The sequence below is a fragment of the Grus americana genome, chromosome 5 (assembly GCF_028858705.1).
Source record: "Grus americana isolate bGruAme1 chromosome 5, bGruAme1.mat, whole genome shotgun sequence".
Taxonomy (NCBI): Eukaryota; Metazoa; Chordata; class Aves; order Gruiformes; family Gruidae; genus Grus; species Grus americana.
This window is the reverse complement of record NC_072856.1, coordinates 645,384-673,296: the sequence shown is the minus strand read 5'-3', so window position 1 is coordinate 673,296 and position 27,913 is coordinate 645,384. Positions and strand designations below refer to the sequence as shown.

Here is a 27,913-nt window from a genome sequence, read left to right as displayed (position 1 = left end):
CGCCGCACGGGGGGGGTTAAACCCCCACCCGCCCCCCCCAGTCCCCGGGACCCTCTGGGGGTTCATTCAGCCCCGGACCCCCCCGCAGACGGGGCGGGCGGGACCCGGGACCCGGTGGCGGGGCGGGACGCTTGGGGCCGCCCCCGGGCACGGCCCCCCGGCGGCGGCAGCGGGAACGGGAGCGGGAGCGGGAGCGGGACCATGCCGTACCTCCTCATCAGCACGCAGATCCGCATGGTGAGGCCCCCGGGGCGGGGGGGGCGGCCGGGCCGGGAGCAGCGGGGGCAACGGGCGCGGGGGGGCTGCCGGGGGGCGCGGGGGGGGGGGGGGTGCCCCGCAGATCTGGGGGACCCCCGGGCACGGCCACGCCGTTCCCCAGCTGCGGGCGACGTGTCCGGCGTGGGCTCGGTGCGCACCGCCGCCCTGCCCGGTCCTGCCCCGTCCCTGTCCGGTTCTTGTCCCGATCCCTGCCCCGTCCCTGTCCCGGTCCCTGTCCGGTTCTTGTCCCGATCCCTGTCCCGGTCCTGTCCCGTCCCTGTCCAGTTCTTGTCCCAGTCCTGCCCGGTCCCTGCCCGGTCCCTGCCCCGTCCGGTCCCCGCAGCGCTGCCCGGGGCAGCGGGGGTCGGGCAGGAGCAGGGTACCGGGGTGCCGTACCCCCACTCCTCTCCCCCGGGGACCCTCCCCTCCGGAATGGCAAGGAACGTCACTAGGGAACCTTGTGGTAGGACCCCACGAACGTCAAAGAAACCAACGTCTGGCCGCGTGTCCTCGCTATAGGTTTTCCCTCGTCCCCCAGTAGCCGTTTCACGGTGGAAAACGCAGCCAAAGGGAAGGGCACGGCTGGCAGCGGCAGGGATGTCTGGCCGAGACCCGGGCTGAGCGCGCAGCCCGTTATTCCCACATAAAGACATAAAGGAAACGTTATTTCCTAACGATTGCAGCATCTGCAGCCCAGAGCAGTTGCTGCGGGTGGGACTGCAGGAGCAGACAGACTCGTACGTGTCTGGGGTTGTTTTCTTTTCCCAACGCAAAGGGGAACGATACCTCTGGAAGCCAAAATAGGACAGTGCGGTTTTGCAATGGGAAGGGGGTAATGGTGAACAAAGCCAATCACCAAGCTGGCAGGAGCTTGGGGAAGATGCCGCTGCTGCCGTTGAAGATGTCCCGTTACACACGCGTCTCAAACCAAGCGAGTGGGGAACTGAGGGCAAGGACGTGTGGGGATGCCGCGGCACCGAAGCATCTGTTGGCAGCGATACTTGGCATCGTAGGGGTTGATTAAGTGCTTGTGGCCCGAGACACAAAAAATGCCACATGGTTGGGGTTTATCACGCTTAGGGAAAGGCGCGCAACAGGGCGGACTGGATTATCAGAGCTTAGCCCGTTCCCCCTCCGGAGACTTTGGAAATGCTGCGCTTTAGGGGTACAAGGCAAACATTTCCAACCTGGAACTTGGCCTTGAGCCACGGCTGGAAACAGCCCGTCCTGGCCTAGCAGGGGCTCAGCCACTTTCCTGCTTTTTCCCGGCAGCGGCCAGGGCAGGGACGAGTCGCTCCCTCCCGTGGCACGTTCCCCCCGGGCTGCGGCGAGCTGAGAGGGCTCTTGCTCTGCTTCGGTTTCTGTCTTTTCCAGCACTCCAGGCAGCGCAGCGTGCCGCATGTTTGCACAGCTCGCCGCTCAAATATTTAATTAGTGGCGCTGTGTAAGTGCTTCTGGTTGGGATCCCATCGAGGCTCGTGATTTACACACAATTTGCCGGTGCCGGTTGTAGATGGATGCTGTCGGGGGGGATTTCACCCCCTGCTGCATTCAGTCCTCCCCCAGCCGCTCTCCCCAAACCGGCTCATTGGTGCTGTCGTTATCTGCTGTGCCCTGGTACTTAGTTCTGGAAAACCTCCAGCCCGGGACTATCTCCTAAAATAACACTTCTGGAGCGCTGTACGGGACTGTCCCCCCGTATGACGTGTGAGAAGCTCACCACGCCGGTAGTGGGACGGCTCGCGCCTCCCCCCACTCCTCCGCTCTCCCGTCGCTTCCAAGGGAGCGTGACTGGCCCTCGCCGTCCCGTGGGTGATCGTCTGCCCCGGCACCCTGCGGCACCTCCTCACCCCGATCCTCTCGCCCCTCCCAGTTAGCAGAGCCATGCCCAAAGCTGCCTTCCACCAGGACAGGCGAACGGTCCCTCGCTGGCCTGGGGATGCTCACGCCGGGGGAAAACGCAGAGATGTGCTGGTTGTGCAGGACGAGGCTGCGCGTAGCACCTCGTTGCTGTCCTGCAGACTTCCCGCGGTGGATCCCGGAGGACCAGAGCCACCGTGAGCTCCACCAGCAGGTGGCCCTCCAGCAGCAAAGCCACCGAGGTCCTCTCCTGGGCCGGGCAGGTGGCTCACACTCATTCCCTTCCCAGGAAGGCTCTTACTGGAGCTGTGCTGGGGAGGGGGTGTCCACGCCGCCGCACGTCACTCACCCGCTCTGCTGCCTTTCCCTGCAGGAGGTTGGCCCCACCATGGTGGGAGATGAGCATTCGGATCCCAGCCTGATGAGCTTCCTGGGGGCCACGAAGAGGAACATGCTGGGGAACCACTTGTAAGTCCTCCTCTGCGACGTTTCAGGCTCTCCCCTCTCCTTGTTTTCCCAAGAAAACACGGAGCATTTTCACTCCTCGCATTCACCACGGCACCTTCCAGCTGCACGTTTAATCCCAGGACTAGTTCGATGCTGAAAGGGCACGCACGTGTCCTTGCCCCTGCCTGTTAACGCTCTCCCAAGGAAACGCTGCCCGATAGTTTTAGTTCGTTCTTTTTCCTTGCTCTGACCCCGTTTCAGCACCCGGCCCACCTCCCCCCTCTCCTTACCCCTTACAACCTGGGGATGCGCCTGGCCGTGACCCGACCTGCGCCCTGGCTGAAATGGAACCGGCCCAGGGAGCATTTGAGGCTGCCTGCATAACTTTATTTGCCTTCACCCCACCCTTAATCCTGCAAGACGGACCTCCTCTGCCTTACTGTCCTTTCCAGCGCTGAGGTGCTCAGAAGCAAATGGTGCCCATCCCAGCCTTGCTCTGCCGTGGCTGTTTGGGTGCCGAGCCACCCGACACGCTCATCCGCAGTCTGTCCCGTCCCGTCGCACTCTCTAGTGCGGCTTGGGGTTCCTCCCCGTTACCGAGCGTCCAAGCCAGCCCCTCTTGACAGCTCCCGAAGCTTTTCCTCGGGCTGCCGAGCCCCAGTGCCGGAGCTGCTCCCCAGCGCCTGCCCCGACTCCAGCCCATTAGCTGCACGTTCCCAAGCCGTACGTATCTGACGCTCCTCCACGTCCCTGTCTCTCTGCCCACGCCGAGCTCGACACCAGCCTTCAGCGAAGCGTAATTTGGAGATGTTACCAGCGTGTTCTCTACATCTTGGCCCGCTTTTTTTGTCTTTTTTCCCCACTTGATATCTCACTACTTGTTTTTCTCTGGAGGGGGGGGGAAAAACCCCCACAAAGCAAAACAAAACCCCAAATGCAAATTAAAAGAAGGGAGAGGAGCGGTTAGATTTCTGCTCGAGCTTGCCCACTCATGCCATGGCGCAGAGGAGGAGTGGGAGGAGAACCGGGCGTTAAACAGACGGGGCCTCCCGGTCCCTGTATGTTCCCAAACTTCCATCAGTGGAGCTGGGAAAACCCACCTACACGGTGCCAGCCTGGCAAACACCGAGGTCCGGGTCCTCAACTCCTGCAGCGTTAAAAACCTGAATGGGGTGGGAGAACGTGAAGAAAGAGGAGATAAACCCCCAAATGCCGAAGGCCCTGTTACGGAGAAGCCCCTCCAAACACAAGCTCAGGTCAGGAGGGCCGACGGCCGACCCCTGCTCTCGCTCGTCTCCCTGCCGCGCAGCCCTGGCCGCGCCGAGCCGTCTCCACGCCGCTCTCGCCAAGGCTGTGGGTGGCCGGGAGCTCGGCGGCAGTGCCAGCTCCGTGTGGGCAGCTGCCTGCCCTGCCCAGCCCAGCCCAGCCCAGCCCTGCAGCAGGCAGGGAGCTCGGCAGCGGCAGAAGGGAAGACCCGAGAGCCTCCAAAAAAGAAGTAGGTGCTGCTGGCTCCTGAGATGGGGCAAGGATCCCTAGGGTTCGGGTGGAAAAAGACAGAGAAAGATAAAATGTCTCCGTGGCGTCTGCCCCAGCGTTACAAGGAACCGGAGTGCCACGTTTTGCTTGTTCGGGAGAAGGGATCGGAGCTGTCTGGGGGATCTCCCTGGTGGACTCACCACCTTCCTTCCCTCCTTTGAGCTCCCTCTCGCCCCGCCTGCCTCTTGGTACGGCTGGTGTTATACCCAGGGTAACTCCGCTGCGTCCCTGCGGCACGTCTTCCCCGTTTGCGCTTGAGCAACACAGGGTGGAGAAAATAACCTGGCTGGAACGTGGCTGCCGACAGCCCGAGGGGCTCGGCGGGGTGCCAGCGGGATCACCCCAGCCGCCTCTGCCAAAAACCCCAACGAGGGATGAGAGCTCCCGCGTTTGCGGCACGGCAGGACCCACCTGACCGCGAGGCTTCGCTAGCAGCAAGCCCAGCTCCAGGGAGCTGCAGAGCTTACCCTTCCCCTGGCTCCGTGAGCCCCAAAACCTTAAACGTGACCTTGGAGGGAGCCCGATAGAAAAGGTCTAAGCAGCACGGACCTGCTGGGGCACTGGAATGTGCAGATGAATGTACAGATGAAGTGCTTAATTGCCTCTAATAAGGGGGAGCACTGGCCCTGTTAGGCAGCTTGGCACTACCTCCTGCAAACGGCCCCTCGTTAAGATCAATCTCGCTCCTACCTGATGTGCGGGGGCAGAACCCGGGGGCAGCCGGGCTTTAGCAAGGGGGGAGCCGGGCTCTGCCCCAGCCTGCGCGGGGCCGAGGATCAAAAGCCTGAGCCTGCTGCAGAAAGGGCATCCTCCCGGGGCCACCCGGGTGGCCGTGCGTGCGTGGGGGACTGCTGGGCACCATCCCCTGCATCTCCTGTAATGACAAATGCTATCAGCAGTTTGCTCTTAAATGAAAACCAATGCGCCTCTGCTAGATTTTGGGAGCTGAGGTCGGAGGCACCAGCTAATACCTTCGTTTAGCTGCTCCCCAGGGCACAGCCAAGCCCTGGAGGAAGCCGAGAGGGCAGCGGGGCAGGTGGCACTAGGAGCTCGCCTGCTCCATCACTAAAGCGAGCTGCGCGGGGAAGACGCTCCTGCCCCAGCTCGGTCCCATCCCAGCTGGGCTCTCTGGTTCTGGCAGGTCGGGGAGGGTGGGCGCCTGGGCTCACGTACCTAACGACGTGCAAGCGCAGAGCTCCTCTCTGCTCTGGGGTGACTTTTCTGGTCCTGCTGGCCATTCCCTGCAGGAAAGGCTTTGCAAACGTTCCCAGCCACTCCGTCCCGATTCAGACCCGCTGCCCGCGGAGATGGCGGTGTAGCTGATACGCACCACGTGCGGTCTTTTGTTTCACTCGGTACGGAGTTGCGTTCGGAGCCCTGGGCAAGCCAGCTTTCCTTCTGCTTTTAGCTCAGCCGCGCAGTTTTTTAGGTTCCTACAAACAACAAACAATCCCTGCCTCAGCTCCTTCCTCTGCATAATGGGAATAATATTTACCTACTCCAACATGTGGATCTGAAGGGTATGTGGCAAGCCTCTTAGAGAAAGCAGCAAGTTCAAAGGCACTTATAATAATACATATTATCTTCACACCACATCTATAATTACAGCAAAGTATAGTTTGTCTTGAGAAACTGAAAAAAAGCTTTCACATCTTGGTGTTATTTCACACTTTAAAAGCACTCACCACTCCATTAATGTTTTGCAATCTTAGCAAGAGCAACTTTGGAAATGCTTTTGGGTCTTTTTTTATAGTTATTAGTATGAAAATCAGGAGAGTCTTTGTTAAGGTGCCCAAACAAGATCACCAACGATCCTGTAGCCCATCATTATCAGCTTATCTGGCACAGTGAGTCACCCAGGAGCTAAACGATTATGAAGCTCGCCCCATCTGCTTGAATAAACGCAGCATCCCAAAGCAGCATGTGAAAGGACCAGGAAAGCTGCCAAACCCAGCACTGGAGGTTACACTTGCCATTTCAGCTCTGCTCCTTGCCCACCTAATTCAGCCTGGTTTGTCTGTACGGCGCTACTCTTCCACTCCGCAAGCGCCAGCCGTTTCCTTTGCGGTGGGAGCAGTCTCACAGCCCTCGAGTCTTGCGCAGAGACGCAGGCTGGGGGGGCCGGGTGGAGGGAAGGAGAGCTTCTGCCCCAACCACAGAGCCAGCAGAACCTGGAGAGGGACGATGGCTGGACCCTGGTCCCAGGGGTCAGTTCCCAGACAGCCGCAGCGTGCGGCTGCCCTGAGTTGCCGGGGCAGAGAGGAGCCCGTGCTCCACCTTACCTGGCAGCTCCGCCGAGGACTGATGGCTTCTGGTTTCTCAAAGCCTTAATACTTGGCTGAAGGCAGCATCTTTTTCCAATCCCCAGATTTCAAGCACAGGCTCCAAAACCCACTCAACTTACAGACATGCTCTGACACGGGCAAAACGTTGGGTTTTCATTCCTTAGAAATACCTGACTCGTTCTTCCCCGCTTTGCGGGGATTACCCTCTTTTTCCATGAATTCCAGCAGGGACCCTCCCTGCAGTTTCAGCCCAGTTAACTGAGCAGCACGTGGCTTTGGAACCACATCTCCGTTCAACATGACCCCTCTGTTTCGGCCAGGCTTCCTCCTTGGTTTGGTGGCTGCGGGTTTTGGCCTTCCCCATCTGGTTAACCAAGACGTTGCGTCACGCAGACAGCATGCCAGGTGCCTCACTGCAGTGTCTTACATTGGTTTAGGGAATTCTTGTCGCTTCCTTCTCCACCTCATTTTATTTCTTCTCCTCTCTCCTGCTTGCAGCTGGGAGTACTACGTGAACGACGCGCCGCGGGTAGTCTTGAACAAGCTGGAGAGCTGCGGTTACCGGGTGGTGAGCATGACAGGCGTGGGCCAGACGCTGGTCTGGTGCCTCCACAAGGAATAGCGAGGAAGACTTCTGCGTTCCTCCCAGACACGGCCTTGCCGGGGACCATCTCACACAGGACTGACAGCAAACGTTTCCCCTCAGATCCTTTCTGTCCCAGGCTCCAGGCGCTCGGGCACGGGGGGGAGGAGTGGTGTAGAGGCAAAACTTGACCCAATGGAAACTTGCCCTCCCCGCCCATTCACGAGCCCGGGGGTGAGGAAGGCATGCCCTGTCCAGGAGAAATCACGCACGGAGAACAGATGGCTCTGCCTTCCTCCGAGGCAGCCTGGCAAATACCATCTTTTTACATTTTAATCATCTCCTATTTAGCATGCGTTGGGGAAGCTCAAATTACAGACTGGTCTGCCTGTTCCTCGGAGCTGCCCGGAGCAGGACGTGGAGCTGTGAGCCCAGGGCATGCCTTTTTCCAGGCCACGGGGGCGGGAGGGGAGGCCGAGCATGGCTGGCCTGCTGCCTCATCCCCAAAACACAAGCGGGAACTGCTAAACCTGCACGGTGCTCTTTGAGAATCTCTTTGCTCGGCCGCAAGGCCGGTTTCTCTCCCACCTGGGACTGTGGCTGGCAGCAGCAGCCACCTTTCAGCCCCAAGAGCACCCTTCAAGCCTAACACATCGTTCCCAAAACAGCCTTAGAGCGGCACAGAAAGGTCCTGTGAACAGTTAAGGTGTGGGCTCTGTAATCTTAGCAGCAGCAGCTGCGATGCTGGATTGTTTGGGGCTGTGTATCAATCCTGCTGTAGGGGTAACGCCAATAAAACATGTCTTTAAAGAGACCAATAGTCTTCCCGTGGGTTCTTTTAAAGCCTTCTGGATCTACAGCTCCTGAACAAGCTTCCAGGAACTAAAAGCAGCACCAGGGTTTGGTGTTCTGATGACACCTCTGACACCCAACCCTCTGTGCCCGGGCAGCTGCTCCGAGTACACACTGACACGTTAATACACTCACTCTGACACTTACGCAGCCGTTTTTTCCCCTGCTCTGGAAAGGGATAAGGGCTACAGTCACTGAGAGCCTGTATTCCTACAATGATTTTAGAAAAAGGGGTTTATTGACTTAATTTAAGAAACAGCTTTAGAAAGGAAGAATGGTGGGGTGGGGAGAATCCATACTCTCATGCTAGGTGTGAGACTCTTCCTCATCTTCTCGCTGGAGCTGTTCGATGAGCTGCTGCCTCTCTGCTGCTTGGCGCATCCGCATCATCACCAGGCTCTCGTAATCCCGCTCTGACACCATGGATGCCTAGGGGCGGAAAACAAACGCAACCTGTGAAGGACAGTCCCTACCCCAGCCCCGCTCTCTATAAGCGACGCTCACAGCGTGCAGGAAGGTGGTTCGTGGCAGCAGGACCCCAGGTGTGCAAGCTGCCTGGCCTGCAGGAACCGGCTGGCTTCCTAACGGTGTTACCGAGACCGAGCGGGACAGGCAGGGAGCCCGAATCACCCTCTTGCTGCTGGAGCTATTCCCTGCTCACAACAAGGGTGGACAGGGGCGCACGGCTTGCCTCGCTGGGGCTGCTTATTTTGGGTGACAAGCTTGCTCTGCAAGCACAACACCACTGCACAAAGTCTCACATATGCTTCATCTGTTATAAAGACTAATGCCATTAAAAAAAAATCAAACCTTCCTGCGGTTTAGTCACAAAAGTGGCTGCAGAAAGAAAACCATCAGGTATGTTCCCAAACCTGGCACAAGAGCGTTTCAGTTCTCAAAAGCTCGTGGAGCCTTTCTGCTGTGTGTGGCAGCAACTGTCACGTCAACCAAGTGGTGATTGCAGACTCTACCTAATAAATGTAGGCAGCAGATGACAGCTGCTATCGCAGAACAAAGTGGTGGTTTTGGCACTCTGCTTTCAAAAGCCACTTAACATTAGTAGGTGGCCTTACTATTTCAGATGTATTCAGAGCTCTGCAATGCTTGGAAACATCCATCTCATTTGCTTGACAGTTCAGGTAGAACTAAAAGCGTCTTGACAGAAGGTGAATGAGAAAATAAAAATCTCACATTCACTTTTCTAGGAACTAGATTTAGTGGTGAGTTAAGGACATCTTAACTAGAAAATAAAGGGATGATCAGGCAATAGAATAGCTAAATAAGATTCTCCATGAAAATGGAGCAAGTGCAAATTTGTTATCAGGTGCCAGCGAAGTGGTTCCTCCAGCTGCAGTGTCTGCCTGCAAGGACAAAATAGAAGCCCACAACAGATGAAAAACTTGGACGGGGAAATTAAGAGACTAATACGCCATAATTGGTATTTTAGGACCTGCATGAATGAAATAATCTTTCAGTGCTGCACAGCACAGAGGTTCACAGTGTCTGAGAAAGCACCAGATTGTATCAGCCTTCAGTGGCAGAACTAGGTTCTTCAAAGTTCCTGTCCACTAACCACAGATACTTACTCTCATTTGCTTGGCTGAATGAAATAGCCTACATGAGCCTCATGCAGATGAATCACCCGTACAAACCTGAATGACTACCTCACACTCTGGGTTTAAATTTAAAACAGACGAGATCATTTCCGGCCTCATTTGGGAGCCCTGCCGACACAAGAAGCCATCTGAAGTGGCAGAAGGGAGAGCGCCAAGAGAAGAAACGGTTTGATTCAAGATGGGCTCCAGGTCGACATTCCCATCGCCAGTTCTCAAGCGATCTGGGTGCCTCTGAGGGAGCTTGCTTTCTCCCCAGGCAGCGTGTGGGCCGATGCTTTGCCACTCTACACACCTACTTCCTGCAATCCTGGCAATTACCAATAGTGTAAAACCCAGTTTCTGACGTGGCTGACTCAGCAAGGGCTTGGCTCAAAACAAATACATACGCACAGGGAGCTGCAGCCTGGGAAGCACTGACAGGAGGCACATGAAGAGAAGGAGGCATTGGGGAGTTTTAGCGTTCCGGGTCCAACCTGGCTGAATCGTCCCTGGACTTGCTTCTTCCAACGTCCCAGCGTACCTGTGAACGTGGTGGTCACAGTTCTCCGAGTGCTTCAGCAGTTCCTTCTTGCCGCCTGACAGACTCAGGTGCTGCTCCGACACAGCGTAAGTCCCTTTTGCATTCAATTTTCCTAATGTTTGTCTTTTACATCTGCGTTTTGTTGCTTTTTCAGTTTCCAAATGACTGTATTTCTTTGGTTTCCTTCAGTGTGACTGAGTCACCGTCTCCCTTCCTACCCACCCACTGAGATTTTTATACTGTGCCCTTCACCACGAAGGTGGCTGGTTACCATGGTACCAGAGTGCCCTTCTGTTCTAGATGCTAGATTAAATCTGTTCTCATGGTGACTGTCTGCCTTTGCTATTCTTCACCAGCTTGTTTCTGCAGCACAGATTTAACAAGCTCAGACATCGCCATTCCTTCTCCACTGTGGAAGGAGACTCCTTTATATCTAAGACAGGCCGATTGCTCCTTAACACAGGGACGTAGCGCAAAGTTTGCATTTCCTGCAATACCAGCCTCTCTGTTTTCCTTCCAGCTACAGGAACAGGGAAGGAAGAGGTTGTTCCTGTTGTGCGGCTTGCTGCTGATCCTGCGACTTAAGTCCAACACCTGACTGCGAAGAGTCAGCAGCTTCCTTCTCCTCGTTGTCTTTCATCAGCATGGATACTTGGCGGAGAGGGTCCATTAAGTCCACAACGTTCTTCAGACGTTTCTCACTCAGGAGGCACAAAAAGCTGGGCAACCAAGTCATCATCTTGAATCAGAACAGCCACACTCTGGACAACGATGGACAGTGCCAGAAGAGGGAATGCTTGAGGGATCTGAAGGACAAGTCTGATTACCTGTCATGTCAGAGTGAGCAGAACCTGGCCAAGGCACAAGCACCTCCCAAGCCTCCCCGGCTGTACCTGGACAGTTCTAGCTGCCCTAACATCATTGATCACACAGATTCTCACTCTGACATCTCCTTTTCTGGTGCTACTCATCAATACCACAAAGCCACTCAAACTCAGTTCCACAAGGACCAGGCTACAGACTGCGGGACCTCAGAGGCAGGCTCCCAGAACGGCACCGCTCTTTCTGACCTGTCTGATCCCTTCCTGTCCTTCAAAGTGGATTTGGGGCTATCGCTTCTTGAGGATGTTCTGCAGACCCTCAGGAAACAGAATCCAAGAGATTACGCCATTTGAAGGTATTTATCATTTAACATATCACATTTACTTACTGCTGCCATTTCTCTAGTCCTAGCGGGAGGAAGGATACTGCAGCATTCCTGTTGTGTGTGGCCTGTTTTGTTGTTCTCGCCTTACCCACCACAGACTGTCCTTGTCCTTGCCAAGGAGTCCTTCAGAGCAGAGCTCGCAGGCTCCATGCTCAGATGACAGCACTGTCTGCTGGAACCTCGTGGGCAAGTTTCCACTCTCCACGCTGGGAATTTCCCACTCTCGACTGTGCGTCTCCTCCTCGTGGAAGAATGGCATTGTTTGGCAAAAGACTGGTTATTTTGAGGATGTGGCTGTGACACTGCGGCACACAGACAGAAAGGGACGTGGCATACATCGTTGGTGGAAAAGCAGGCAGCTTGCAAGGAGACAATAGCATTGCATCTCAAAGCCATAGCTACGGCAAGGGTCAAGAGATAGAAACTGGTGTTTCTTCTCCCACCGTGTTTGGATGTGAAAAATCAAATACGTTCCTCCTTTTTTTCCTTGTGGGTTTCTTTTCCCCTAACTCAAGTGCAGTTGGCACTCCCAGCCTGGAAACAGGTAAGCATCCACATAGGCTCATAATACAGCAACAGCAGTTTGTTTATCTTACTAGCAGAAGAAATTTCTCTAGAAACTGCTGCTTGAAGCATGCACTGATCAGCTGTACAGATCTGGAAGAATAAATGTATCTGTGACTGGAAGCGTCTTGTTGCCTCATTTCATTGGTAGCAAGCCAGAAAAAGCCCAGGCCCCAAGAGCACAGGTCCCTGATCTGTAGTGACCAAGATCTATCCTCTCTGCCCCTGCAGGTTTTTAAGAGGGTGGGGAAGCAGGGTGGCTCTGCTTTTCTGGGCTGGGAGAAGGCTAGAGCTGCTGGTACTTTATCTTCCCCTGAGGAGGGTGCACAGAGTTCAGGTCAAGCCCCTTGAAGTGAGCAGATCTTTACCCCATGAGCTGGGCAGTGGGAAGGGCTCTCCCAGGCCCAGAACATTTTAGGCAGTATTGGGGCAAACTATTGAAAGGACACTGCAGAAACTACTGGGTCACCAAATCTTAACTTTTTCATAGCTAGATTAGATACTAAAGCTCTTTTTAAAAAAATAAAACCTCCATGCACACAGATAACCCTAAGCTTTGGAAGCTGGCTACAGCAAAGCACAGAGACACTTCAGAGAAGGCACAGACGGCTCTTAACCTACCAGATTCACGTCAGGCTGTAAAGTCAGACAGTGTAAAACAAACTTTATGGAACCTCAAAGGAGCTTAGAAAAGATGCAAGAGTGCTAGACAGAAGGCTTTTCTCAGCACTTTAATATGGCTGAGCGCATGGCCCAAAATGAGTGAGGAGCACTGGCAGGGAGATCCTACTACTAAAGGTGCAAGGAAGACCTTCCCAGAACCAAGTGCTTCACGCTGTTGTAGTGGCAAAACACGCTCTTCACAGCATTGTACAGCTGGTGTGTGCTTTGAAGCACTCAGAGCTGCAGCAATCAAATAGTCATTGCTCTCAAACAGCCTGGAGTAACACTGGCCCAATCCACAGCTTTTGTAATTCAAGCAAAACTCGCCTGTTTGGCTCCAGCAGCTCTCCAGGAACTGCTGGACAACACGCACCCATTGCTGTAGAAGAAAACAAGCCAACCGAGACTGCGGAGGCAAGTATCTTGCAACTCACTGCCTCCTCACAGCACGACTTTTCAACAGTCAGCCTTGCTTTCACCTGGGAGCTGCTTCCAAAGCTCCCCTGGTCTAGTTAGCGTGTGGCTGTCCTTTATTTGAAGACTTTGGCGCACGGCTCCTGGCTGGCCACCCCAGGCAGGGTGCAGACACAGCTCTGAAGCGGATGAGTAGCGAGTGCGTTGCCATGAGAACGCTGCAGGGCTTCGGCTGTTCTCCGAAGCAGAGCGGGGAAGGAGCCGCATTTGCGGCGAGTGGGAGCAAACACGGGGGTGGATCTAGACAAAAATAGGAGCAACACGGAGGGAGCAGCAAATGGGAAGTGAGGGCAGCTTAAATCAGAATGAGATTAGCGCAGCTTGAAAGCAAGAATGTGGACCCTGATGGCTGGGAAGCCAGACTGGGTATGAAACGATGAGGCAGGGAGTAGGCTGAGGCAGTGGCAAGAGATATCTGAAAGAGCTCATTTTGCGTGGTCTAGAGTTGAAGAGCTGAGGACAAAGAATAAGTCAACTGGAAGCAGTACAGCCAAGGGAAGCTATTAGCACATTACAGATTTTGGAAGCATCCTAGTGGAAGCAGCAGCAGGATTTGGGGAGGGTCTGGAGTAGGAACTAGGAAAAGCAGGAACCAGAGCAGCTTGGAGATATTAGCGCAGACAGCAAGCCTGCTATGTAATCAAAGAAATTGCAGCTGCTTACACATAAAAGCAGTAGAAAGGACAGACAAGCATCAGCAGTGCAATTCTTGGGAAAGGATGCAAGTCACTGGCCATAACTCCTCACCATTTTGAGAGCTAATATGGGATAGACGAGGCTGTGCTGGGCAGAATTGAGTCACCACCTCCACACAGCGTGAACACCATTTGCTGCTTCAGCCTGCTCTCCCTTGCTGCTCCACCAAGCTAATCCTTCACAGCAGGCAGACGCTGCAGTTCCACACTAGCAAGCTCTGGCCAGGGAAACAAGCCAAGATAAACTCAGTCAAAAGCCAGGGCTTTTGAACCCACAGAGGCAAGAATCCACCACCGAGCTCCACCTGCACCAGCAACCCCCTTAGGTATGAATGAGCTCTTCAGAGCCAGTTCTCACTCTCTACTAGCAAGAGATACTTGGATAAACTGGATTTGAGTCTGCTTTTCTCCCCAATTTGCCTTCTAACACTCTGGCCACCTCTGTGAATCTGCTGTGTCTGCAGGACTCTCACTGGTTCTACATCGTGCATGGAGATCTGCCCGGCTCCTACGATGCTATAACTGCCTTCGTCCGGGAAGCTATGCTGCCCAGGCCGGGCTGCTCAGACAAAGAACATGCATCCTAACTGAAGATATACCACCCTGAACAAAACTAGGATAACCCAAAGACCTTCTAGGAGACCCATTTCAACCAGTTATCAGCCAGAGTATTCCCAGAGTCAAAGCATATTAGAAAAAATTCCAGAAGAATGGCATGAGAGGCTTTGGGCTGAGCAAGGAACATCCTTGTTTTTCACTTGGAAGAGAGGGAGTGAGACTGTGTGAAGATCCAGTCACGCAAACAGCTTGTGTTCTCAGTGTGCTGCTACTCAAGCAAAAGGTCCTTTAAAAAAGCCACTGCTTCAGCACAAAAAGGCTCATCAGAAAGCCAGGCCTTTCATTAAGAGCTTCTTTTCGGCTCTGCTGGGAATCAACATATCTTACCATCAACACAAAACACACTGTTAAGTTGGGTTGCCTTAGAAACAGATTTATGTAACAGCAGCCTATGTCTCCTTACCTGTGAAGTCCTAGGCTGACTAGTGCTGTCAGAAAGGACAGGGCTAGGATTGTGCCGGGGCTGGCCCTCCAGCCAGGAAATCTTTAGAGGATTGTTTATCAGGCCAACTTCATTCTTCACAGCCATCTCCTAACAATGAAAACATTGTGCCATCACCACCTGCATATCAGACCCCACTCCCTCACAAGAATTTTTCCATCTCAGCCTGGCATCGAGGCCAAGCAGGGCACAAACAGTGAAGATGTCACAGCTGCCCTACGTGACAAGCACCCTTTAAGGTCCATGTCTGCATCGACAGAACGTATCGCTGGCCAGTACTTTTGATAAACAGGTCCCAGACAATTCTGGGGGGTTTGATTGTTTGGATATATGAGGGGAAGAACAGGTGACAAGAAATAAACTTCTGCTGTACCGGAGTCTAAGTTGATGGAACTACTAACATTAAGGGTAACTGATGATTTCTGTTTCCACAGTCACATGAATTATTATAACTCATAGTGACTCAAGGCCTTTTGATTTCTTTTAAACTGCAAACGCCTGATATAACCTCTAAAACTCATTAAGCCCATCTCCACAATGGGTAATTTACCTTCAGTGAGAGCTGAGTAAATGGCTCAGAGCCTGCTTTTTAAAGCAGTGTCTCCTTCCTCAGCCTTTTACGTGCACAGCCTGTTTGTTGATGTGCATGATCTACTCTGGGTTTATGCCTCCAGCTTTGCCACTCCCTCCGTGCATCTGTACCTTTAGACTCTCATTACCCTTCTCCACTGCCTTAATGACAGGGCAGCATCTCTGGGCCATCAGGCTGCTAACCCTCCCCTTCCACAACACCCCTTCTTGCCCACTCTCCACCACACGTCTGTGGTCTCCACCAGACTTACAGCAGCCTTAACCGTAGCAAATTCCACGACTGCACTCCCAGTCTTCCTGCTTGAGATCAACAAATTGAGCACATCGCCATACTGTTACAACAAAGAAAGAAAAACTTAATTACAGACCCAGAAGTCAAGTTTATCTACGGAATGAATGCAGAGAAAACACATGTTTTCACAGACATGAAGCTTAAGCCATCACCCTGTCCTGCACGATGCTTCCACTGAACCCAACCTGTCATAATTTCTGTCCCTCTGGGAAATAATTCTGGGGAGGCATGGAGCTACACACTTTGCTTCTAGCAAGCCCCAGTGCAAGAGGGCTGCTCAGCTCAGAGCCAGGACTACAGGAGATACTTGCATGAAGGGAAAATAAAGACCACATGCTGGGATTAATCAGATCAAAGGCTTGTCTATTCCTGTCTCTGAACTTCCCACAGCAGCTAATGAATGGTGCTTTGAGCGAAGGCAAAAGTGCACCACAGCCAGTCTAACTTTTATCCAGGGCATGAACCATTCAGTTGGAAGAGTTTGCAGGTGCTCTGTTTCAGCAGGAGTCCCTGCTGGGAATGAGACAGAGGTGCTAGCTGGGGAGCAGCTCACAGCTAATCAATCATGCTGCTGATCTCTGAAAACAGCAAAAGTGAGAAAGGTGGACAGAGGAAAAAAAAGTGAACCACTCTGGTTTTTAAGTACCTTCCCAGAATTTACTACCCTTTCTTATACCATTCAGAGCAGGGGAAGATCAAGAAGTAGGAAAGCGTCAGACAGGACCTTTTGTAGGATCCGCAACAGAACGTCTTTTGAGTATCCCCCTCTTGTCTCATCTTCTTTCCTGCATTTCCATTTTAGCTGGGAAATAAACACGACGAGTTAATTTTGTCCATTTGACTACATGTTGCCACATTCAGTGCAGCTCCTGCCACCTGCACAATAATTAAGTCTGCTATTTACAGCTACACTCCCAGAATTGCCAAGACAGTGATTTCAACATCAGAATGTGCAAAGGGAACAAATTATTTGGGGAATTGGGAGAAACACTGCTCACTGAAATAAAAAAGATAATACTTCAAAGCATACTAGCGGCTATATCAGGGTAATAAGCAGATGTTTGCCTGTGCCTAAAGCAGAGACAACTCAATTTCAGGCTCAAAACTCTAGACCAGACAGCAGAGAAAAGTGCGAGAGAGGAAGGGTATCTTAAAGGCAGTGACAGGAGCTGTTCGTATGCATGATACACATCAGACAGTACAGTGGAGGTGAAGTTCCTCTAAAGGACATGCCAGTTCAGCAGAGTTGAAGTGTCCCTTCTGTCTTCCAAAGCTACATAATGTTCTATCAGTTTTCCCCCAATGCCCGGCTTTGTAATGATGTCTTACCTTGAGTTTGGGAGTTATTTTGCCTTCTGCTCCATTTCTTTCTTGCTGGCCTGAAGAAGGGAAAGGAGAAGAAAAAAAAAAAAGGACATGGGTGAAAACTCCTTGGCTAAAGAGCATTTAGCACAAAATTTGCCCTGAAAATGTATGTATGGCAATAGCAAACACTTCTGGATTTCCACTAGACCATTTCAGCCCCCAAAATCTTGTGCAACACTATCAGCAGGAACTGCAGTACAGCCTGAATACTGGATGTCAGCACTTTTCCCTTCTACAATGCCCAGACTTGCCACGATCAAGGCTAGAAACAGCTAAGTAAAAATACAGGCAGGAGACCAACAGGAGACAACAGGGGACCAGCAGGAGACAACATTTTTCCCTGCAAGAGGGTTGTGCTGGTGGGAACAAGTGTGGAAAAATTAAGGTTAGACAAAAAAAAGATAGCATAGCCTAAGAATTTAATCTGGCCCTGCAACTAAATACTTTATAATGATGCCCTCTCGTTGCAAGGATCTCAAAGTGTTTTACGCTAAGCAAGTGCTCAACATCTTCCCCAATTCCTGGCATGTGAAATTAAGTTAAGAAAGGCTAGGGTGGGCTGAATGATTTACCTACAGTCCTACAGGAAAACCCTGGTGACCCCAAAAAGACTTTCTGCATCTGGACCTCTGGTGGTGGTTATGGATTTTTTTTTTTTAAACTCATTAGATGAATATTATTCCTGTGAGAAAGCAACAGATCTTATCCTATAGCCTCTGCCAGAACAAAAGGAGTAGGAAGCAAGAGACAATAAATCCTCCCATTGAACTGAAAACCTGAACAGCGCTCTAATTAGTTTTGAAAAGAACAACAGAACTTTCTGACACATAAAACTGTATTTTAAGCCCACAGAGATACAGAATATTAAAAAAGACAATTCAATATAGAGATGTGTGGATGGGAGTGAGGTTCAGGATGAGGTTTTGGGCTTCTGGAAAAATCTCATCCCCTCCTGTATGAAGGGGGCTAACTACAGCTACTGAACAGCCCACGAGAATTAGAGGGAGACAACTTCAAACATGATAACTACCTATTGCTGTACAGCAGCACAGATTGCAGCACGTTGCTCATTTCCTGACAGATTTGTTGCTGGTCTTTGTACCAACCTGGGACAAGGACTGCGTACACCCAAGGAACAGCAGAGAATCAAGTTCTGGAAAGCAAAGTCTCAGCAACCATAAGCTGAACAAAACATTATTCTCTATACTGAGTCTCTTTGGGTGATAAGTACTGAGAACTTTCCGGGGGATACAGAAGTAGCAAGCCAGTGCAGTTTTTGCAAACTTGACCCATTCCCTGTTTTGAGTCTGCAACACTGACTGCTGTAATTGTGACAGATGAGCAGGACTTCAGGCTCCCTCCAGCTTAACTGTGGGCTCCACAAACTGTCTAGAGTCAATGCCTTGGAATATTTACTGAAAAGGAGCAGCAACAACGTATTAAAGAGCAGCACACCACAGAAATACTAGGCTTTTGACTTATCCCTGAAAAAGGTCCTAAATAGGATCCTATATACGGCAATGTGACCAAGTCAGGATGCGGCATCTGCACGTGAGCTCTGCCTACAGAAAAGCTGAGTCCCATGTGCACATAGTTTGGCCGAGGGCTCCAATCTCATCTGTTCTCACCTTGGACGTGCTGCTCTCTTTCAAGCCGGATCTGTTCTTGAATGAGTCTCTGCTGCTCCTCAAGCTGGCGGGAGCCTTCTTCACGCAGGCGTATTATCTACAGCAGAGTTAAGACAGCACGGACACCTAAGGGCACAGTTCCACAGCTGGTTCATGGCAGCTAATGACTGCCAAGGAGAGCTTTAGTCTTATACCCGTCTCCCGGGGCAAGCCCCCTGCTAGCTCCCCTGTGACAGCTCCAGTGCCCATAAAATCAGACCCCTTATGTTCCTAGTGACACAGTTCCTACCAGCCAGCATATACCAACCATATAGGGTTGGTATTGTCTGCTAGGCAAAAGGAAAAGGGCAGGCAAAAAATAAACCCAAGACTGACACATTTGCCAGACTGCTACAAGATCCTTTCCACGTGTCTCTCTTTCACAGAGCCCATTAATCCAAAAGGCTGAAGGATCACTATACATAGATTTGCTGCTTCTCATCACGTGGTTTTCACGATGATTGTAAAGACTTTCAGCAATTTTTCTCAAAAGAAGCAGAGAGATTTAAGAATTTATCATTACCTCTTGTTCTAATGATCTTGTTATCCTGATCTCCTCCTCTTCACTCTCACGGGTCTGGGCTTCTCGTTCTCTGGCTTCAAGATCTGCAGAGAAAGAAATAAAATTAAAACAATCCAAAGAGAATTATCACTGCTGACCAGAGGCGGATGGAAAGATCACAAACTTGGCGACACCTACACCAGCTTCAAAGCAGAGTATTGATAGCTCTGCTACCTCTCCCTGCCCAGGCACATCAACGTATCAGCAGTCTTAACAGTCATCCAGCTCTCCAACTCCTTCCCAGAGCAGGACCATCCCCAGCTGTGACGGTGGGAGATTTCAGATGGGTACGGTATCATACTGGGCATAATGAAACCAGAGCCATGACAAATGCACAGCAGATTAATCAACAGTGAATTCCAGTGAAGTGCAAATACCCAGCTCATGAAGACTTCAAGCCAAGAGAAAATGAAGTTTTTGTTTTATTACCAAGCTTTACTTTCTTTCGCTTCTCGTCAAGTTTCTGTGTCCTTTCCGCTGCTTGCTTCTTAGCCTTTCGCACTTTGTCATAGGCCGCCTGTCAAAGAACCAACACAATAATGTGAAACTGCATAAAGCAGAAAAAGATAAAATGGAAAGCAGTGAATAAAGGCGAGATCAGATACTGAAACACTGTAAGCAGAGGTGAAGCATTTTCTGCCTCTTGCTAGCATTCCTCCTAAAAGTGTTGGAAGTTAACACAAATATCCTGAAAACATGAGAAGAGGCCCAAGGATCTCCAGATGGAGCCTGAAGGGTGAGAAAGTCCAGGAACAACTGCAAAGTGTACTGGAGAGAAAGCCTGACCCATCTTCAGAGGTGGGAAGAATATTTTGGTTCCCTGAACATGCCAGAAGTAGCTTATGGGGCACTGGTACCAGATCAGGTTTGGAGCGAAGTTTTACAATTAAAAAGGTCTATTTTATACAAAAGATTTATTCACAAGACATGTTTGACTCACATGAACGTATTAGATCAAAGAGCACCACAATTCTTCAGCGGCAACACATCAGCATCCATTTAGCACTATAGAGACTTAAGAACTGGGGTAAACTGGCAATTTCCCTGGCATCTGTTTAAACTAGTTGATAACGTGTTCATCAACCTACACAGAACCTTTCTGTAGTAGGTAAAGCACAGATCAGCACAAATACTTGAATATTACTTGTGAAATTGTTCTACAGGAAGGCACTGCTCTTGTTCTATAAGCTAAAAAAGCTGATATTTTTCCTTCCTGCATGGAAAGGGTTCGCTATAGACTTTTCCCTTTTTAAAATGTAGAAACCATAAAGTTATTGGATGCCAAAAGCATAATTGCCCCTTGGAGGGGAGATTATAAACTTTGCCAGTGTTTGGAAAGAGGAGAGTGATGTCACGGTTTTAAACCTTATCACTCAAAATTTTAATATGCCTTCTCTCCTGAGTTTATCTGGATAGAGTTACTTACTCATTTTTATTTTGTTTTCATTCTTTCCCTTCACACATCCAGATTACTCTCAGGCCTCGAGCAGCAGGCACTCAGCTGCTTCCTCACAGCAAGAACAGAGTCCAAGCTACATCTGGCAGCCTGCAAAGCTCTTGCAGCGAAAGGACAGAGATCGTGACTATGATTCAGCTTTTTTGTTTACAAGTCTCTTGTGCCCCATGGTAAAAAAAGGCTTTGAGCCTTAGCAATCACATCCAGATATTATTTATTTGTCAGACCCTGACTTCAAGGGAACTGCAAATGCACCGTTGTCATGGAATTTAACGCGTCCTGAATCAGTGGTGGCTGTCATTTATTTTTTTAAATGTGATATGTCCCTGTCTAACACATTATTAAAGATGGTATCTCAGCCTTGCAACAAATGAACAGAGCTACTCCCAGCACATCAAACCAGAAAAAGAACATTTGTCCAAGTTCTTATCTGGCACCTACTGTTTGATCTCATGGAGGACTACAGGGAATAACAGATGAGACTCGCATTCACAAAGTCACAATCAGAGAAGAGAGCAGGACAGACAGGAAGGGAGTTTCCGATACTTCTCCAGCATGCTTGCAGAGAGTAACACCACACAATCCCAACATCACCGAGGGACGGGCATCCTTACCCTTGCTGCTGCATCTGTTAGCACGGCTAAGGCCTGAGACAGTTGGTGGAAGACTTCCGCTGGGAATTAGAAGAAAAAAGGGTAAGATGCAGAAAACCATGCCAGTGGCCTGGAGGCGAACCAGAAAAGACAATCCCTTATGGAAGAGACCTGCAGAACATCAGAAAGAAGAATAATCCTTCCAAAGCATTTGTAAGCCAGTCTATAGCCAGGATGACCTCAACTCAGAGGACAGCACTTGTTACATAAGCTTCAGTGTAAGAAACAGAGAAACAAAAACTGGGACCATTTCATTTTAACAGCAATCTTGCAAACATGAATTCAACAGAACCCATCTACAGAAATGTATTACTCAACCTGCAGTCAGTCTGAAATACACTGTTACAAAAAATTGCTCCCCTTCATACAAATAGCTTTTCAGCTTTGCGTTTTATATCAATATTGCTGACCTCCTTCCTGGAAGGTTACACGTATAAGCTGGAGGCCCCCTCACATACTTCAAATCACTTCTGCAGACATCAAGGCCCTCGGCTTGCCTCTCATTGCTGCTAAAATCTTTTTTTTTTTTGGTGGAAAAATTCTCTCTGTACTACAGTTATAAATTTTCAATCCATAAGGCTGTAGCCTATCAAATTTGAAAATGCAAGATACAGAGCCAAGTTTATTTTGAGGTGTCTTGATGAACAGCATCCTTCTAGTTACCACTGCTGTTACCTGTAGCTACAAAACTTAAAGGGAGTAGCTGCAGAAGCCAGCCCTTGCTAACAGGTTAGGTATACTCAGTTCCACAGAGTCAGGGCCTTGTCTCTAAGACAAAAATGGACATTACCCACACATAATATGATTTATAAGCTGGCTATTGAAGTTTTGACTGTGGGAGATATGAATTAAAATAGTGACCAGCCAGTAAACACTGGGGACAGCATGGTCAAAGGTCCAGGATTCAAGTACTGGGTGGGAAGATTTTGAGAGGTGCAAATAAAATTTCAGCACTGACATAACATTGATGTTTCTAAAACCAACATGTATTCATTCAACCTTAAAAACCAGAGCTCTAATAGTGATGAAAATAACTCCTAGTCCTTCATATGTATACTTCACATGACATATACCCAGGCATTCCCTTAATTACACACAAAGACAGACCTGAAGTTAAGCAGAGCCACTTCCAGGAGTCTGCGCACATGAGAAGAAACGTGAAGAGTTGTTTGTGTCTGCACAGCCCCATCCTACCTGCTCGGGGATTGTCCGGGTTCTTATCTGGGTGACAAGTCAGGGCCTTCTGCCGGTATGCTTTCTTAACCTGCAAGAGTCAGAGTTGAGATTTGCTCAATTTGGTTGGTGCTGTTTGGTCTGTGTTGAGAAAAGCAACTTGAGGAAGAAAAAAAACAAACAAACAACAAACCCAAAACCAAACCACTGCAGAAGCAAAAAGTTACTGTTCAGAGGGTTTCTTTTGTTGTTGTTTTTGATTAATTTAAGCCACCTCCTTATCATAAGTAGAAGACTGTGGTTGAACCAACATCCATTTGCATGACTAGATGTCCCTCAGGCCCAACGGAAAATGAAGACCATGTCTGGAGTGCCAATAGCTCCATTATCCCCCATACTGAAAGGCAAAGCAGCCTTCTCCAACAGCAAGACACCTCTGAAAAGCTCAATTTTCAACCTCAACACAGTGACTTGTCCTTTTTAATCACACTGTACTGCAAGGATAAGCATTTCAGCCCTGGACACTTAGTAGGCAGGCAGCCATATTTTGCATGAGTCTAAGCTTTTCAAAGCCCAAAGTTTTACTTCTAGGTGGATTGTATTACAACAGTCAAACCTCACGATCGTCAAAGCCAAGTCTGGTTCACAGAGGCAGTTTTCTAGCCAGAGGGATACCGTGTTCCTTGCAGCTGTAACTTTGGGACAGAGAAAGTACCATGTACTTTGCAACAACTGAGTTTGGCAAGGTGAGGACATTTTGACCAAAGCCTGTTTAATCTCTTCTACGCTTCAAACAAAGACTGACAACTGTCTGAGCTGAGCCACTTCCAACAATCTGAGCTCCCCTTGTCAGGGAAGCATCTGCGTGCAAGGAAGGAAAGGAGGAAAAGCTGCAGTGTTCTGCTGCCAAGCTGTCCTCTGCTAGAATGAGTGGAACAAGCGGTGGCCCGGCACCACCTGGTGGACAAGGCTCTTGGAATGGAAACATGCAGCTGAAGCCTGACGGCCTAATGCCATCTCCTGCCTAAGCAGGACTCCAGCTGAGAGAGAGGTAAGTCTCCTCCTCATGCATCAGTTATTACAATAAACCACTCTACGTGGCAAGTTCAGGTGAGGCGTCTCTAAACAGCGAGGTTAAATTACTTTAACAGCCTCGCTCCCCTTTGTTCGTGTCTTTCGGCCACGCTGCTCTGCATACAAAGGGTCTGTGGGTTGCTGCGAGTACTTTACATCAAGGATCAGCACTCCAAATTACACCTGTCAGGTTTTTAAGTTAAACCATAACATCCATTTTCTCATCCTTTTTCCCCAGTGACTAGCTCGGCAGCGAAGCTGAGGTCACCCAAAGTCTTTCATTTCATTTCATTCAATCCTGTGTGTTACACTCGGCTCATTCCCTCGTTTTGTGCTTCATGCAGGTTGAATTCCCAGGCAGCCTCAGACACAATTGCTGGTTGAGCCCAGACTGTAGCTTCCAACTTTTACCCTGTTATACTGCTACTGCTCTTTATTGCCAAAGAAAAAAAAAACCAAACCAAAAACAAAACACGAAACCAAGGAGAAAGCCTAAGGAGGAAAATCAAAGATTTCCTCTCAAGTTTAAGTTCACTCAGTTACAAGGAGTTTTACTCAGAGCCTTATTTCCCTTGGAAAGGTCACTTGCCCAGCTTCGTTGCTGAAATCTTGTGTTCAGTGTTGACCTTCCAACTAAATTACAGAAAAATACAAACATGTCATTCCAAACCCACAAAACTAACAAAGACGACGCATGGCATTTAGCACCTAAACCAACCTCCGACACCCGGACTTTGGGTACGCACAGGAGCAGCTTTCCTTCTGAGGGCACACCGACAAACAAGGCGAGAGAAGGAACATCGGAGCTTCACAGTTCTCTCCGACTGATTTCACGCTCTTCCAAAGCCAGGTCTCGCCCCACAGGCTTAAGAGGGGAGCAGGGAAGGGTCAGTTGAGGGCAGAAAGCCACCGTCAGAACAGACGCGCTTTCCCACGTACGAACGGCTCCAGCCGACAGCGATACCACAGTGAAACAGCGCGGGGAGCAACCGCTCCGCTAAACACCCGGAGAGCGACAAGCGCAGCCCCCGGTCCTGAGGGAGAGGAGGGGGCGGAAGGGCCGGGCCGGAGGCGGCGGGGGAGGGAAGAGAGAGGCCCCGGCCCGAGCCTCCCAGCGGCCCCGTCAGGGTTCCCGGCCCGCGGCCCTCACCTCCTTCTCCGACGCCTTCTCGCCGACCCCCAACAGACCGTAGAGGTCCAGCTGCAGCAGCTCCTTATCGACCGCCATCTCGCCACTGACCGGCTTCCCCCCCGCTCCCTGCCGCCGGGCCCGCGCCGCCCGCCGGGAAACGCAGTCTCCACTCACCACCTCCCGCACCGGCAGCCGCGGGCAGCCCGACTACATATACCAGGATGCATCGTGATTCCCGCCGCCGCGGCGCTCCCAGCGGGCACGGCGGGGGCGCGGTGCTTGCCGGGCGATGTAGTTTTCCGGCGGCTGCTGTAGGCGGGACGAGGCTGCGGAGGGACTACAACTCCCGTGGGGCCTTGCGCCGCCGCGGTTAGCTGGGGCCGAGGGCTGCGAGACGTAGCCGCGTGGTGAAGCCGTTCGCCGCTGTGGTAGCGAGTCTGCGCTGAGATTTGCGTCGGTGTCGGAGGAAAAAGCTCCAAACCGGCCCGTCACGATGCTGGTCCCGCTGTGTCCGACAAAGCCAGGATGCCGCTGGCTGCCTGGGCCGGGTGCTGCTCCGCCGGGGCGTGCAGCCGCTCTGCCCCTGGCTGCAGCGCTGCCCGGGGTTGGTGTGGGCGCGGGGCAGGGCCCGGCACTGAGCCCCGCTCAGCCTCACACAGTCGCCTCGACTCGCGTCCCTCTGCCTCGGCGGATCAGCGCTCCCGCCCAACGCGGTGTCATCTGCGAACGTGCTGACGGGCACCCCATCCCCTTTTCGTTAATAAAGCTATTAAAGAGAAGTGGCCCCAGCACCAAGCCCTGGGGAACACCGCCTGTGACAGCCACCGGGTGGGCTTAACTCCGTTCACCCCAACTCTTTGGGCCCGGCCAGCCAGCCCATTCCCTTCCCCAGCAAAGCGCGTGCCCGCCCGAGCCGTGAGCAGCCACTTTCTCCGGGAGAATGCTGTGGGAAGCGGTGTCAAAGGCTTCACTCAAGTCCCCTGGCTGGCGCGGGCAGGAGGGCATGGACGGGGGCAGCAGGCTGTGTCGCCCGCAGGGACCCCCCGCAGCAGCCAGCACCGCCCTGCCCCAGGGACACCCTTCCCTGGTCCGTCCCCCCCCCACCACCACCTGCGGGCCCATCCCGCTCTGAGGTTGCCGACACTTCACAGACACAGAGCGACTCTTGCAGTGGGGTAAAACTAGGCTTTAATGGGAGTCTAGGAGTGACTGTCTGGCCCCTCTTCCCTTTCGTCTTCCCAGCTGTGTCGCCCCCGAGCCTCTTCAAGGTCTCCTCATTGCCGCTGACATGGTGGGCACCCACAGCCCCGCGGCCGTCTTGTCGCTCCCCTTCCCCAGGTGCGACGGAGGGGAAAGAGGTGGTGTGGGGCCAGGGCTCTGCGGCACGTCTGGCCGGCTCCGGCTCCGGACCATGTCCTGAAAGCCAGACTCCAACGCCTGCAGGATCTTCCTCCTGCTCCAGCGCAGCGTCTGGAGGGAGACTGGTGGGGAGCTGCCCGGGCCCAGGGAGGTGCTGGGTGCTGTGGCGGCTGTGCGGGGTGTGCCAGGCAGGGTGCTGTCCCGCAGGGCCGCCCGGCTGCCCTCCTCCGCGGGCACTGCTCGCTCTGATGGCCCCTCTGTGCCAAGCGGGGCCCTGCAGCGCTGCAGCTTCCTGGCGTGGACATGCGTCCCCAGGGTCTCGCGCTGCTCCTCTGGCACAAACGTGGCCTCGGGGCTGTAGCAACACGTGGGTGCCGGGCAGGAAGGCAGTGTTGCAGAGGCCACCGGGCAGGCGAGGGATGCCTCGGGCTGCTTCCATGCAACCTGGTCTGGCTGCAAGAGGCACTGGGCTTTGAGGAACTGGGTGTTGGCATGGTGTGTCCGTGGGGAGCCAGGGCCAGTCAACAGGCGTTGGGGCAGTGACTGATGCCGCATTTCCATGGACTGCTGCACTGCCATGGGCAGCTTTTGCAGCTTCATCTCCAGGCATCGCCTTGCCGTGTGCACCCAGAGTTTGCTGCGCATCTCCTGGCTCAATTCCAGCTTTGAGGTACCAACGGGCGCCGCAGCATTAGGCCAGCTCATGTCTGCAAGGTCGGCCTCACACCTGCCTCGGGTGGTAGCAATGTTGGTATGAAGACCAGCATCCTCCTTTGGTGGGACCGAAGCTGCTGCTGCTGCTGCTGGGCCTTTTGCTGGTCCCGCTGCCTTGTTGTCCAGGCTGGGAAGGGCTGGCTGGGCCAAGGATAAACCAAGAGGCCACAGGAGCTCTTTCCTCTGTGGTAGTGTCCCATCAGGGCAAAGGATGCTCTCACGTACAATGTTCCCCAGCGCTGGTGGTTGGATGGAGGAGCAGACGCCCCTGTTGGCACAGAGGGGAGCATCCAGGTGCTGGTTGCTTGCAGAGAGGTCCGGGGGAGACATCTGCTTGGCGGCTGTCCTTGTGCACAGGGGCACAGGAGTAAGCACGGACTCCTCAGAGCCGTGCCAGCTGCATGGCTCCTGCTTTCCCTTCACAAGGTGCCGCACTGCGCTGGCCTGTCCCAGGGCCCGGGGCCGCCACACGCTGTGCCCCTGGGGGAGCTGCGGGTCCAGAGGAGTGAGCAGCAATGGGGGGCACGGCACCAGCAGAGCCAGGGACTCCTCAGTTGGGTTGGGTTCACCCCACAGCCTTCGGACTTCCTTCGCTTTGATGACGTCTGCGATGGCATCCGCCTTCCCCTGCAGCGAGGGGCACAGCCCACGCCGTGGCAAGGGCTGTCTCTGTCCCGGCTGGATGAGCTTCGGCAGGACACGACGTCCCTGCTGCTGTGCCGCTCGCTGCTGGGACAGCTGCACTGGCACGGGCAGGGCCCCCAGCTGCACTTCCAGGCCTTTCCTTGCCACGTGCATCTTCAGGGCTGACCATGCTCTGCCACCACGCACGGGTCCGAGGGAGCAGGTGGGCCCCAGCTTTACGGGGGCTGCTCTGTCTGGGATCAGGTCGATGTTTTTCAGGCTCGCAGCGAGGCCGAAGCTCTCAGAGGAAATGGAGGAGTTGCAGCTGTGGCTGGGCAGGCAGCCCTGCTCCCCCAGCTCCTCCAGGTCCTGCCACGCCGCCTGCCAGATGCGAGGGTCCAGCGTGGCCAAGGAGCCCAGCCCTGGTGAAGCTCTGGGCCTGGCCCACGCCAACAGCATCACTCGCTGCAGCTCCTGGGCAGCCTTGCTGCAGTGGGCGCAGCTGTGGCCCGCCTGCATTTTGCCGCCTGCAAAACAGGGAGGGGTGCTGAGCCGTGGGGCTGGGGACACTGGTGCCCCCCAGGGCCTGCCCACCTGTGCTGGGGCCAGGCTGCTCCAAGGGGCCCGGCCC

At 52.5% G+C, this 27,913-nt stretch overlaps 3 protein-coding genes across 3 annotated transcripts; 2 read left to right on the top strand and 1 right to left on the bottom strand.

Moving 5' to 3' along the window:
• Positions 1-103: 103 nt before the first annotated feature.
• On the top strand, positions 104-7,783 carry GCHFR (GTP cyclohydrolase I feedback regulator). The gene is made up of 3 exons (XM_054827135.1): positions 104-237; positions 2,492-2,586; positions 6,885-7,783. Exons 1-3 carry the CDS (start codon positions 202-204, stop codon positions 7,006-7,008), a joined length of 255 nt encoding a protein of 84 aa, XP_054683110.1. The 5' UTR covers positions 104-201; the 3' UTR covers positions 7,009-7,783.
• Positions 7,784-8,027: 244 nt separating this feature from the next.
• Positions 8,028-24,776, bottom strand: DNAJC17 (DnaJ heat shock protein family (Hsp40) member C17). The gene is made up of 11 exons (XM_054827133.1): positions 24,604-24,776; positions 22,401-22,470; positions 21,168-21,226; positions 19,527-19,614; positions 19,059-19,141; positions 18,497-18,593; positions 16,833-16,882; positions 16,228-16,305; positions 15,463-15,543; positions 14,582-14,710; positions 8,028-8,250 (listed from the first exon to the last, which is right to left on the bottom strand). Exons 1-11 carry the CDS (start codon positions 24,679-24,681, stop codon positions 8,128-8,130), a joined length of 936 nt encoding a protein of 311 aa, XP_054683108.1. The 5' UTR covers positions 24,682-24,776; the 3' UTR covers positions 8,028-8,127.
• Positions 9,819-11,132, top strand: C5H15orf62 (chromosome 5 C15orf62 homolog). Its single transcript, XM_054827134.1, has 2 exons — positions 9,819-10,043; positions 10,478-11,132. Exon 2 carries the CDS (start codon positions 10,602-10,604, stop codon positions 11,130-11,132), a length of 531 nt encoding a protein of 176 aa, XP_054683109.1. The 5' UTR covers positions 9,819-10,043; positions 10,478-10,601.
• Positions 24,777-27,913: the final 3,137 nt, after the last annotated feature.

Coding starts and splice junctions, on each gene's coding strand:
- GCHFR (XM_054827135.1), top strand. CDS start 202: ATGCCGTACCTCCTCATCAGCACGCAGATCCGCATG. Junction 238..2,491: donor TCAGCACGCAGATCCGCATG/GTGAGGCCCCCG, acceptor CTTTCCCTGCAG/GAGGTTGGCCCCACCATGGT. Junction 2,587..6,884: donor AACATGCTGGGGAACCACTT/GTAAGTCCTCCT, acceptor TCCTGCTTGCAG/CTGGGAGTACTACGTGAACG.
- C5H15orf62 (XM_054827134.1), top strand. CDS start 10,602: ATGGATACTTGGCGGAGAGGGTCCATTAAGTCCACAACGTTCTTCAGA.
- DNAJC17 (XM_054827133.1), bottom strand. CDS start 24,681: ATGGCGGTCGATAAGGAGCTGCTGCAGCTGGACCTCTACGGTCTGTTG. Junction 21,227..22,400: donor CCCGGACAATCCCCGAGCAG/GTAGGATGGGGC, acceptor TCTAATTCCCAG/CGGAAGTCTTCCACCAACTG. Junction 18,594..19,058: donor CAAGATCATTAGAACAAGAG/GTAATGATAAAT, acceptor ACTCTGCTGTAG/ATAATACGCCTGCGTGAAGA.